Source organism: Tursiops truncatus, chromosome 4 (genome assembly GCF_011762595.2).
Source record: "Tursiops truncatus isolate mTurTru1 chromosome 4, mTurTru1.mat.Y, whole genome shotgun sequence".
NCBI lineage: Eukaryota > Metazoa > Chordata > Mammalia > Artiodactyla > Delphinidae > Tursiops > Tursiops truncatus.
Genome location: NC_047037.1, coordinates 114,913,602 through 114,927,441, shown reverse-complemented (window position 1 = coordinate 114,927,441; position 13,840 = coordinate 114,913,602). Strand labels below are relative to the sequence as shown.

General features: G+C 37.9%; 1 protein-coding gene across 1 annotated transcript in view; it reads left to right on the top strand.

Moving 5' to 3' along the window:
- Positions 1–13,840, top strand: part of LIPI (lipase I) — an 80,968-nt gene that overhangs the window by 51,943 nt on the left and 15,185 nt on the right. The window contains exon 10 of the mRNA XM_019922137.3: positions 814–990. Coding sequence (XP_019777696.1) covers positions 814–990 — 177 coding nt within the window. The remainder of the gene's footprint in view (positions 1–813; positions 991–13,840) is intronic.

Genomic DNA, 13,840 nt, shown 5'->3' with positions numbered 1-13,840 from the left:
TGAGGGGAGTGATAACAACCTTTTCTGGATCTAGAGGCTGTGGGAGAATCAAAAGTAGAAGAGAGCAGGGACAAATATAAGATGGCAGAAGTGCTGGGTGTCCCGCTAGTTGCTTTTCAGCTATTCTATGTGTGATAGTTGCCTTTGCTCAAGTCAGTCATTGTTGCCTCAAAGGAAGAAATTATTTCAACAGATTTTTTTTTCAGTTTCTTTTCCTCTTCTTTTTCTTTCCCTTTCCTTCTCTTCTCTCCTTCCTTCATCCCCTTCCTTCCTTCTTTCCTTTGTACCTTCCACCCATCCTCCATCCCTTCCCCCTTCCCTGTCTTTCCTCCTCCTCCTCTTTCTTACCTTTCTCCTCTTCATACTCCTTTTCTGTTTCCTTTGGAGTCAGGCAGACCCATGAAGTGATAAAGTGGCACAGAACAACAAAGCATCACTATCTGAGGGCTCCGTCTATTCAAAGAACGGCAATAGTTGTTCAGGGGCCTATAAAAAGAAGTAAAATGTGACTTCTCTAATCTTAGTAATATGTACAATCTAGATACCAAGTCAGAAAGACAAGATGTCCCAGTTTTTCTCAGAAAAGTTTTCCCAAACTATTTGAGTGTGGGGATATATATATTATTATTATTTTATTTTGTTTTTAATTACTGTTTAAATTATTTTAATTAATACTTTACCACATATTTTATTGTTTGGCCTTTTCCCTATAATATCGGTATTTCTATCTAATGTTTATAAGATTGTATTGATTTTGAAGTTGTATTACATTTTGAATTACTAATATAATGAGATATGAAATTTTCTGTTTAGGAAGAACAGATTATTTTATAAACTTCAAGAATTCAAGATTCTTGCTCAGTTTTTAAATGATGTTGTAAATATTTCAGCCATTAGTTTGGCATATTTTCAGAGCTCAAATCAGCAATGTTCCACATGCAGATACACTATTCAGCGTCTCAAGTTAAAATCACTTACATATCCAGAAAGGTAAGAAAACTAAATTTTGATTTCAATGTTATCTTTTAAACTTGAAAATATTGCTTTGCTAAGGAGTGGTTTAAAAATTCATGTATTTGAATATCTGTTTATTGTATTTTAGATTGTATTTTATATAAATGTTGGAATATCTAAAAGATACAAAAATTTTTTTTGGCTTAGATGAGATTTATTTTGGAATCACATTACCCAAGCAAAGAAAAAACACAATAATTTCATGAGACACAATAAACATGAAAAAAGTGAGACAAATGTCTGCCTTAGAACTTTATCAGTCATTTCAATGGGTTTCTGGATTGCTAGAAATCTCTCTTCTTTGGTTGACTGCAACACTTTATCTTTATCTCTGTTTATGTTCCTGTATTTATATACTTGATTTCCCAATTACCTTTTTGTGAATGTCGAACACAGTAAATAAGAATTTCTGGAGAATAAAAATAATAAGTGGTAAGCATATGCATTTAGATGAGGTCTACTTCAACAAAGGAGAACTGGGAAAATTCTTTGAAGTATGTTATTTTGTAAACTTTTGGTATGAGAATATTTAGTCATTCAAAAGTCAATGAGTGGGGACTTCCCTGGTGGCACAGTGGTTAAGAGTCTGCCTGCCAATGCAGGGGACACAGGGTTCGAGCCCAGTCCGGGAGGATCCCACATACCACGGAGCAACTAAGCCCATGCACCACAGCTACTGAGCCCGAGCACCGCAACTACTGAAGCCCGAGGGCCTAGAGCCCGTGCTCCGTAACAAGAGAAGCCACCACAATGAGAAGCCTGCACACCACAACAAAGAGTAGACCCAGCTCGCCACAACCTAGAGAAAGCTCGCACACAGCAGCGAAGATCCAGCACAGCCAAAAAATAAAAAATAAATAAATAAATTTATTTTAAAAAAACAGTCAATGAGTGAAATGTCATTGTAACGGAGAGATAACTTGCACTATCATATTCCACTAGTCTCCTCCATTAATACCTGTCTGAGCCTCAGGATGCTGAGTATGAACAAAGAAGTGTAGTTGTTATAGTTTTACATGCTCTGTTTCTGGCACTTAAATGTAAAGGATTTATATTGTTCTGGAATATATTCTTCTCCCTGTATATCATAACTGGAAAGAGAAACAAAAGAGTTTCTTCCTCAGTCTAGAAGAAGCATATGCTGTAAGTCTTGGCCAGGCATTAGCTAGAATCTTTGTATATAAAACAGCACATGAGCTCACTATGAGAAAGAGAAATTTAGTTCCATACATCTGTACAGTAAAAGGAACCAAGGATAATGTATATATGGGCAAGTGCCAGAGCTGGATACTCATCTCTCATTGTTCAAGCAGAGGAGAACAGGAAAAACACAACAACAAAATGGTGCCTAATTCAGCATCAGCAACATGAGAAAGATCCAACAGTCAAGATTTAGAAATAAGGTTGACTTTTTAAAAGATTTATTACAGGAAATTTCACAAAGAATTGCTTGGTGTTCTCAATAATATTTAAGGAAACAGTAATCCGTGAAGGAACAAGTGAAGAGCAAGATGATCAAACAACTGACCGTGATTAAATGGAACTGAGACTTAAGAAACTAAGGTCAACATCAAATTTAGTGTCAACATTAAAAACAAGAAAGAGTAGAATTATAATGTAGAAAACTCATTTTTAATAACCTACAGAATAAGGTAATAGAGAAGACTGAGGAATAATTTTTTGGGGAAATAATTAAAATGAAAAAATGTAGATACCTAGTATTGCTGAAGAGGAGACACAACAGAAGAAGTAACTACAGATCTGATGAAAGGAATCTCTCCTCAACTGAAGAAGATACAGATCTCAAATTGATAGAATGAACTAAGAACCAGGAAACTAAAAGAGAGCAACATTTTGAGCCACTCATATATTTTATTTTTAAGATTGAGTGATAAGTATAGAATTCTGCAAGTATTCAAAACTTCTTCATGGAATGGAAGATTTAATGCTGTAGCAATGGCAATTCTTATTAAACTCACCTGTAAGTTTAACAGGACTCCCATCAAAATCTCCAGAAGAGATGGCTTAGCTCTTCCTAATTAACTTGGAATAACAAATTACTGAGATGAGCCAAGAAAATTTGAATAATGAGAGTCGTGTTTATAACTTTAACTATGAAACAGAAAAGCAAATTCCAAAACAGCAATAATTTAAAAAATTTGATACTGGCAGAAGAATATATATGCATTTAAGGGAGTAAAAGGAAAACTCCAAAACGTAATTTTGTAGATCATGTGAATAACCTTTCAAGTAATGACACAACAATAAATGACAACTGAAAAAGAGTTTAATGTCTTAATTATAACATACTCAAAATTAGTTATAGATATAGTAACATATTAAATATAAAACAGTAAGGAGAAAACATAGGCAAATGTTTATGTATGCAGAATAATGACAGCCAAGACAGAGAAACTAAATGGAAAATATTAATCAATTTGCCTCCATACAAATTAAAAAAATAAAATCTGTATGTCACAAACATTAACAAAAACAAAATAAGAAAACTTATAATGTGTGGGATACAGAATGGCTTTAAATTATTTATATATTAATACATTTTATAAAAATACAGAAAGACACATCTCAGTTAAAACATAGAGAAACATCTTTTTAGTTGCCTTAGTCAAAAAACCTGGGTTCAGCATAGACGTCTTTTTCTGTCACACTCCACATCCAATCATAAAATCTTTTGCCCCTACCTTCTAAACATATCCAGTATTCAACCACAGTCTCAATAAAAGCCAAAGCCCTCACGATGGTTTACAAATCCCACCTGACTCGGGGGCTACACATCCACTATCCCATACCTCTTTGACCTCAGCTCTTCCTTCACTGAACTGGCTCTTTAGATCCAGCATTGCAGGCCTCCTTGCTGTTCCTTGAACAGACCAGGCAGGATCTTTCTTAGAACCTTTGCACGGGCTGTTTCCTCTGCCTGAAAATTGCCTTCCCTAGAAGCCTAACTTTCTCTTCAAGATTTTGCTCAGATGTCATTTTTTCAATATAGCAATCCTACCACTCCTGATCTCCCTGACCTTGCTCAAGTTTTGTTTGTTTTGTTTTTCCTCAGAGGACTTATAGGTAGTATACTACATACTTATTTATTATGTTTGTTGTTTATTGGTTGTCTCTTCCCATGTAGAATTTAAGTTCCTTGAGGACATTGATTTTATCCATTTTGTTCACACAAGTACTTCAACTGTGCCTGGTACAAAATAGACACTAAGTGAATAGTTGAATGAAGAACCACAGAAATAAATTGACAAAGAGCAGTTTAAAAAATTAAAGGAGGGCTTCCCTGGTGGCGCAGTGGTTGAGAGTCTGCCTGCCGATGCAGGGGACACGGGTTCGTGCCCCGGTCCGGGAGGATCCCACATGCCGCGGAGCGGATAGGCCCGTGAGCCATGGTCGCTGAGCCTGCGCGTCCGGAGCCTGTGCTCTGCAATGGGAGAGGCCACAGCAGTGAGAGACCTGCGTACCGCAAAAAAAAAAAAAAAAAAAAAAAAAAATTAAAGGAATAAATGGCTAACAGTCATATTTTAAAATTTGTAACCCCAATAGTATTCAAATAAATTAAAATTAAGGCAATGAGATATATCTCTTCCCAAGATGGAAAAAGAAAAATATCTGTTGTTGCTGAAGTTATACAGAAATTTCCACTGTGTTTCACTGCCGGTAGGTGTGTAAACTTATAAGCACATTCTGGAAAGAATTTAGCAAAATATGTCAAGAATCCTCAAATGTTAATACTTCTAGCCTGTTATTTCTTCTTCTAGAACTTACACTTCAGAGACCAGGTAGCATAGGGTAATGTTCAGAGTGCCTGAGTTTTCACTTTAGTTCAGTTCCTTGCTAGTTCTGTGACCTTGTCAAATTGATTCATCTTTCTGTGTCTCAGTTTTTTAATCTGTAAAATGAGTGTAGTGATAATCAACTTCACTACTAAGGTTAAATATTGTAACATTTATAAAGGATATTGTCTGACATAGAATAAGGGTTACACAAATGTTTGTGAAATAGATACAATATCAGAAATACACATAAATATTTGTATAGAAGAGAACTCTTTCAACAGTCTGATTTATAGTGCTGAAATTAGAAATAAATTAACTGCTCAACAATGAGGCACTTGATAAATTTATTATGGAGTATCCACAATATGAAATGTTAGGCAATCATTAAAATGGCAAAATTACCATAACATAATGGTTAATGACTCATTTTAATATAATAAAAATGTATGTATGCCATAATTAGAAAAAACTTAATGAAATTATTTCCTCTTATAAAGGGACCTTGATAAATTAAATTTATACTGATACTAAATGAAGGACTTTCTTAAGAAGTTGTAATTTGCTGTATACTTTAACAATTATTGCTCTTCTTGGTTACTATGTAGAAAAATTAGCATATACTAAAAACTGTAGTGTTTACAAAAAGTGAAATTGTTTAATATTTTAATATTTAAATAAGAAATTGTTTTTGGATTTTGAAGTTGATGATGTGATTTTAAAATTATTTCCATATCTACCTCTTGAATTTTTAAAACTTATAGACTCCTTAAAAACAAAGAGGCAAATAATAGTTTGTGGTAATTATTAGAATTGAGATCTTTGGTTCCTCTAAAAAATCACTGAGGATTTTATATTTTATCTTCAATAAGTAGTTATCTGATTTATAGCTCAAAAAAGAATAGATAGTGACTTCCCCGGTGGCACAGTAGTTAAGAATTCGCCTGCCAATGCAGGGGACATAGGTTCAATCCTTGGTCCAGGAAGATCCCACATGCCATGGAGCAACTAAGCCCGTGTACCACAACTACTGAGCCTACGCTCTACAGCCCACAAACCACAACTACTGAGCCCATGTGCCACAACTACTGAAGCCTGCATGCCTAGAGCTCATGCTCTGCAACAAGAGAAGCCAGCACAATGAGAAGCCCGCACACTGCAATGAAAGCATTGCTGCAACTAGAGAAAGCCTGCGTGCAGCAACGAAGATGCAACACAGCCAAAAAAATAAATAAAATAAATAAATTAATAAAAAAGTAGATAGATTAAATATTGCCATTTGGGTTTTCTTCATTGTATGCCAGTTTAGGAATAAAATTGGTATCAGTAATCACTAGAGGAATGTAAGTCAAAACCACTTCACACCTATTAGAATGGCTATCATCAAAGAGACAAGAGATAAGTGTTGGCTAGGAAGTGGAGGAAAGGAAACACTTGTGAACCGTTGGTAGGAATGTAAATTGTTGCAGCCACTATGGAAAACAGTATGGAGGTTCCTCAAAAAATTAAAAATAGAAATACCATATGATTCAGCAATTCTACCTTCTGGGTATATATCCAAAGGAAATGAGAACAGGATATTGAAGATTGAAGAGATATCTGTACTCCCATGTTTATTGCAGCATTATTCACAATAGCCAGGATATGGAAACCACCTAAGTATCCATCAAAGGATGAACGGATCAAGAAGATGTGGAGGAGCTTCAAGATGGCGGAAGAGTAAGACGCAGAGATCACCTTCCTCCCCACAAATACATCAGAAATACATCTACACGTGGAACAACTCCTATAGAACACCTACTGAACGCTGGCAGAAGACCTCAGACCTCCCAAAAGGCAAGAAAGGCCCCATGTACCTGGGTAGGGCAAAAGAAAAAAGAAAAAACAGAGACAAAAGAACAGGGATGGGTTCTGCACCAGTGGGAGGGAACTGTGAAGGAGGAAAGGTTTCCACACACTAGGAAGCCCCTTCGCGGGTGGAGACTGCGGGTGGCGGAGAGGGGAAGATTCGGAGCCGCGGAGGAGAGCACAGCAACAGGGGTGCGGAGGGCAAAGCAGAGAGACTCCCACATGGAGGATCGGGGCACCCGGCACACACCAGCCCGAGAGGCTTGTCTGCTCACCCGCTGGGGTGCGCGGGGCTGGGAGCTTAGGCTCGGGCTTTGGTCGGAGGCAGGGAGAGGACTGGGGTTGGCAGCGTGAACATAGCCTGAAGGGGCTAGTGCGCCACAGCTAGCCGGGAGGGAGCCCTGAAGAAAGTCTGGACCTGCCTAAGAGGCAAGAGACCATTACTTTGGGGTGCGCCAGGAGAGGTGATTCAGAGCATCACATAAACGAGCTCCAGAGACGGGCGCAAGCTGCAGCTATCACCGCGGACCCCAAAGACAGGCATGAGACACTAAGGCTGCTGCTGCTGCCACCAAGAAGACTGTGTGCAAGCACAGGTCACTCTCCACACCTCCCCTCCCAGGAGCCTGTGCAGCCCGTCACTGCCAGGTTCCCGTGATCCAGGGACAACTTCTCCGGGAGAACACACAGTGCGCCTCAGGCTGTTGTAATGTCACGTTGGCCTCTGCCTCTGCAGGCTCGCCCCGCACTCCATACCCCTCTCTCCCCCTGGCCTGAGTGAGCCAAAGACCCTAATTAGCTGCTCCTTCAATCCCATCCTGTCTGGGTGGGGAACAGACGCCTTCAGGCAACCTACACGCAAAGGTGGGGCCAAATCCAAAGCTGAACCCCAGGATCTGTGCGAACAAAGAAGAGAAAGGGAAATCTCTCCCATCAGCCTCAGAAGCAGCAGATTAAATCTCCACTATCAACAGACATAACCCTGCATCTGTGGAATACCTGAACAGACAACGAATCATCCCAACTTGAGGCGGTGGACTTTGGGAGCAACGATATATATATATATATATATTTTTTTTTTTTTTCCATTTCCTCTTTTTGTGAGTGTGTATGTGTATGCTTCTGTGTGTGATTTTGTCGTTATAGCTTTGCTTTTACCATTTGTCCTAGGGTTCTGTCCGTTTTTTTTTTTTTAGAAGAGTTTTTAGTGCTTGTTATCATTGGTGGATTTGTTTTTTGGTTTGGTTGCTCTCTTCCTTCTTTCCGTTTTTTATTTTTAATAATTATATTTTATTATAATAACTTTATTCTATTTTTAAATTTTTTTCTTATTTTCTTTTTTCTCCCCTTTATTCTGAGCCATGGGGATGACAGGGTCTTGGTGCTCTGGCCGGGCGTCAGGCCTGTGCCTCTGAGGTGGGAGAGCTGAGTTCAGGACAATGGCCCACAAGAGAACTCCCAGCTCCACATAATATCAAATGGTGAAAAATCTCCCAGAGATCTCCATCTCAACACCAAGACCCAGCTCCACTCAATGACCAGCAAGCTACAATGCTGGACACCCTATGCCAAACAACTAGCAAGACAGAAACACAACCCCATCCATTAGCAGAGAGGCTGCCTAAAATCATAATAAGGTCACAGACACCCCAAAACACACCACCAGATGTGGACCTGCCCACCAGAAAGACAAGATCCAGCCTCATCCACCCGAACACAGGCACTAGTCCTCTCCACCAGGAAGCCTACACAACCTGCTGAACAAACCTTAGCCACTGGGGGCAGACACCAAAAACAACGGGAACTACTAACTAGAGCTTGCGAAAAGGAGACCCTAAACACAGTAAGTTAAGCAAAATGAGAAGACAGAGAAACACACAGCAGATGAAGGAGCAAGGTAAAAACCCAAAAGACCAAACAAATGAAGAGGAAACACGCAGTCTACCTGAAAAAGAATTCAGAATAATGATAGTAAACGTGATCCAAAATCTTGGAAATAAAATGGAGAAAATACAAGAAACGTTTAACAAGGACGCAGAAGTAATAAAGAGCAAACAAAAAGTGATGAACAACACAATAAATGAAATTTAAAATTCTCTAGAAGAAATCAGTAGCAGAATAACTGAGGCAGAAGAATGGATAAGTGACCTGGAAGATAACATAGTGGAAATAACTACTGCAGAGCAGAATAAAGAAAAAAGAATGAAAAGAATTGAGGACAGTCTCAGAGACCTCTGGGACAACATTAAACTCACCAACATTCGAACTATAGGGGTCCCAGAAGAGGAAGAGAAAAAGAAAGGGTCTGAGAAAATATTTGAGAGATTATAGTTGAAAACTTACCTCATATGGGAAAGGAAATAGTTAATCAAGTCCAGGAAGTGCAGAGAGTCCCATACAGGATAAGTCTAAAGAGAAACACACCAAGACACATATTAATCAAACTACCAAAAATTAAACACAAAGAACAAACATTAAAAGCAGCAAGGGAAAAGCAACAAATAACATACAAGGAAATCCCCATAAGGTTAACAGCTGATCTTTCAGCAGAAACTTTGAAAGCCAGAAGGGAGTGGCAGGACATATTTAAAGTGATGAAAGGGAGAAACCTACAACCAAGATTACTCTACCCAGCAAGGATCTCATTCAGATTCGATGGAGCAATTAAAACCTTTACAGATAAGCAAAAGCTAAGAGAATTCAGCACAACCAAACCAGCTTTACAACAAATGCTAGAGGAACTTCTCTAGCCAAGAAACACAAGAGAAGGAAAAGACCTACAATAACAAACCCAAAACAATTAAGAAAATGGTAATAGGAACATACATATCCATAATTACCTTAAATGGAAATGGATTAAATGCTCCAACCGAAAGACATAGACTGGCTGAATGGATACAAAAACAAGACCCGTATATATGCTGTCTACAAGAGACCCACTTCAGACCTAGGGACACATACAGACTGAAAGTGAGGGTATGGAAAAAGATATTCCATGCAAATGGAAATCAGAAGAAAGGTGGAGTAGCAATTCTCATATCAGACAAAACGGACTTTAAAATAAAGACTATTACAAGAGACAAAGAAGGACACTACATAACGATCAAGGGATCAATCCAAGAAGAAGATATAATAATTGTAAATATTTATGCACCCAACATAGGAGGACCTCAATACATAAGGCAAATGCTAACAGCCATAAAAGGAGAAATGGATGGTAACACAATAATAGTATGGGACTTTAACACCCCAGTTTCATCAATGGACAGATCATGCAAGATGAAAATAAATAAGGAAACACAAGCTTTAAATGACACATTAGACAAGATGCACTTAATTGATATCTATAGGACATTCCATCCAAAAACAACAGAATACACATTATTCTCAAGTGCTCAAGGAACATTCTCCAGAATAGATCATATCTTGGATCACAAATTAAGCCTTGGCAAATTTAAGAAAACTGAAATCGTATGAAGTATCTTTTCCAACCACAATGCTATGAGACTAGATATCAATTACAGGAACAATCTGTTAAACATACAAACACATGGAGGCTAAATAATACACGACTTAATAACCAAGAGGTCACTGAAGAAATCAAAGAGGAAATCAAAATATACCTAGAAACAAATGCCAATGAAAACACGACGACCCAAAACCTATGGGATGCAGCAAAAGCAGTTGTAAGAGGGAAGTTTATAGCAATACAATCCTACCTTAAGAAACAAGAAACATCTCAAATAAACAACCTAACCTTACACCTAAAGGAATTAGAGAAACAAGAACCAAAAAACCCCAAAGTTAGCAGAAGGAAAGAAATCATAAAGATCAGATCAGAAATAAATGAAAAAGAAATGAAGGAAACAATATCAAAGTTCAATTAAAATAAAAGCTGGTTTTTTTGAGAAGATAAACAAAATTGATAAAGCATTAGCGAGACTCATCAAGAAAAAAAGGGAAAAGACTCAAATCAACAGAATTAGAAATGAAAAAGGAGAAGTAACAACTGACACTGCAAAAATACAAAGGATCATGAGAGATTACTACAAGCAACTATATGCCAATAAAATGGACAACCTGAAAGAAATGGACAAATTCTTAGAAAAGCACAACTTTCCGAGACTGAACCAGGAAGAAATAGAAAATATAAACAGACCAATCACAAGCACTGAAATGGAAACTGTGATTAAAAATCTTCCAACAAACAAAAGCCCAGGACCAGATGGCTTCACAGGCGAATTCTATCAAACATTTAGATACGAGGTAACACCTATCCTTCTCAAACTCTTCTAAAGTATAGTAGAGGGAGGAACACTCCCAAACGCATTGTACGAGGCCACCATCACCCTGATACCAAAACCAGACAAAGATGTCACAAAGAACGAAAACTACAGGCCAATATCACTGATGAACATAGATGCAAAAATCCTCAACAAAATACTAGCAAACAGATTCTAACAGCACATTAAAAGGATCATACACCATGATCAAGTAGGATTTACCCCAGGAATGCAAGGATTCTTCAGTATATGCAAATCAATCACTGTGATATACCATATTAATGAATTGAAGGATAAAAACCATATGATATTCTCAATGGACGCAGAAAAAGCTAACAAAATTCAACACCCATTTATGATAAAAACTCTCCAGAAAGTAGGCATAGAGGGAACCAACCTCAACATAAGAAAAGCCATATATGACAAACCCACAGCCAACATCATCCTCAATGGTGAAAAACTGAAACCATTTCCACTGAGATCAGGAACAAGACAAGGTTGCCCACTCTCACCACTATTATTCAGCTTTGTTTTGGAAGTTTTAGCCACAGCAATCAGAGAAGAAAAAGAAATAAAAGGAATTCAATCAGAAAAGAGGAAGTAAAGCCGTCATTCTTCGCAGATGACACGATACTATATGTAGAGAATTGTAAAAATGCTACCAGAAAACTACTAGAGCTAATCAATGAATTTGGCAGAGTAGCAGGATACAAAATTAATGCACAGAAATCTCTTGCATTCCTATACACTAATGATGAAAAATCTGAAAGTGAAATTAAGGAAACACTCCCATTTACCACTGCAACAAAAAGAATAAAATACCTAGGAATAAACCTACCTAAGGAGACAAAAGACCTGTATGCAGAAAACTATAAGACACTGATGAAAGTAATTAAAGACGATACAAATAGATGGAGAGATATACCATGTTCTTGGATTGGAAGAATCAACATTGTGAAAATGACTACACTACCCAAAGCAATCTACAGATTCAATGCAATCCCTATCAAACTACCACTGGCATTTTTCACAGAACTAGTACAAAAAATTTCTCAATTTGTATGGAAACAGAAAAGACCCCGAATAGCCAAAGCAATCTTGAGAAAGAGAAATGGAGCTAGAGGAATCAGGCTCCCTGACTTCAGACAATACTACTCAGTTATAGTAGTCAAGACTGTATGGTACTGGCACAGAAACAGAAATATAGATCAATGGAATAGGATAGAAAGCCCAGAGATAAACCCACACACAGATGATCACCTTATTTTTGATAAAGAAGGCAAGATTATACAATGGAGAAAAGACAGCGTCTTCAATAAGGTGTGCTGCGAAAACTGGAGAGCTACATATAAAAGAATGAAATTAGAACACTCCCTAACACCATATACAAAAACAAACTCAAAATGGATTAAAGACCTAAATGTAAGGCCAGACACTATAAAACTCCTAGGCAGAACACTGTATGACATAAATCACAGCAAGATCCTTTTTGACTCATCTCCTAGAGAAATGAAATCAAAACAGAAATAAACAAATGGGACCTAATGAAACTTAAAAGCTTTTGCACAGCAAAGGAAACCACAAACAAGATGAAAGACAACCCTCAGAATGGGAGAAAATATTTGCAAATGAAGCAACTGACAAAGGATTCATGTCCAAAATTTACAAGCAGCTCACGCAGCTCAATATGAAAAAAACAACCCAATCCCCAAACGCGCAGAAGACCTAAATTTCTCCAAAGACATTTCTCCAAAGAAGGTATACAGATTGCCAGCAAACACATGAAAGAATGCTCAACATCACTAATCATTAGAGAAATGCAAATCAAAACTACAATGAGATATCATCTCACACCAGTCAGAATGGCCATCATCAAAAAATCTACAAGCAATAAATGCTGGAGAGGGTGTGGAGAAAAGGGAACCCTCTTGCATTGTTGGTGGGAATGTAAATTGATACAGCCACTATGGAGAACACTATGGAGGTTCCTTAAAAAACTAAAAATAGAACTACCATACAACCCAGCAATCCCACTACTGTGCATATACCCTGAGAAAACCATAATTCAAAGAGTCATGTACCACATCATGCATTGCAGCTCCATTTACATTAGCCAGGACATGGAGGCAACCTAAGTGTCCATCGACAGATGAATGGATAAAGAAGATGTGGCACATATATATATAATGGAATACTCAGCCATAAAACGAAACGAAATTGAGTTATTTGTAGTGACGTGGATGGACCTAGAGTCTGTCATACTGAGTGAAGTAAGTTAGAAAGAGAACAAATACCGTAGGCTAACACATATATATGGAATCTAAAAGAAAAAAATAATGGTCATGAAGAACCTAGGGGCATGACGGGAATAAAGACGCAGACCTACTAGAGAATGGACTTGAGGACACAGGGAGGGGGAAGGGTAAGCTAGGATGAAGTGAGAGCGTGGCATGGACATATATACACTACCAAATGTAAAACCAATAACTAGTGGGAAGCAGCTGCATAGCATAGGGAGATCAGCTCGGTGCTTTGTGACCACCTAGAGTGGTGGGATAGGGAGGGTGGGAGGAAGGGAGATGCAAGAGGGAAGAGATATGGGGATATATGTATATGTATAGCTGATTCACTTTGTTATAAAGCAGAAACTAACAACACCATTGTAAAGCAATTATACTCCAATAAAGATGTTAAAAAAAAAAAAAGATGTGGAAGGGGTGTGTGTGTGTGTGTGTGTGTGTGTGTGTTTGTGTGATGGAATATTATTCAGCCACAGGGAAGAAGACATCCAGCAGTTTGTGACAACATGGATGAATCTTGGGCACACTATGCTAAGTGATATGTCAGACAGAGAAAGAGAAATACTGTATGATATCAGATGTGGAAGCTAAAAAAGCTGAA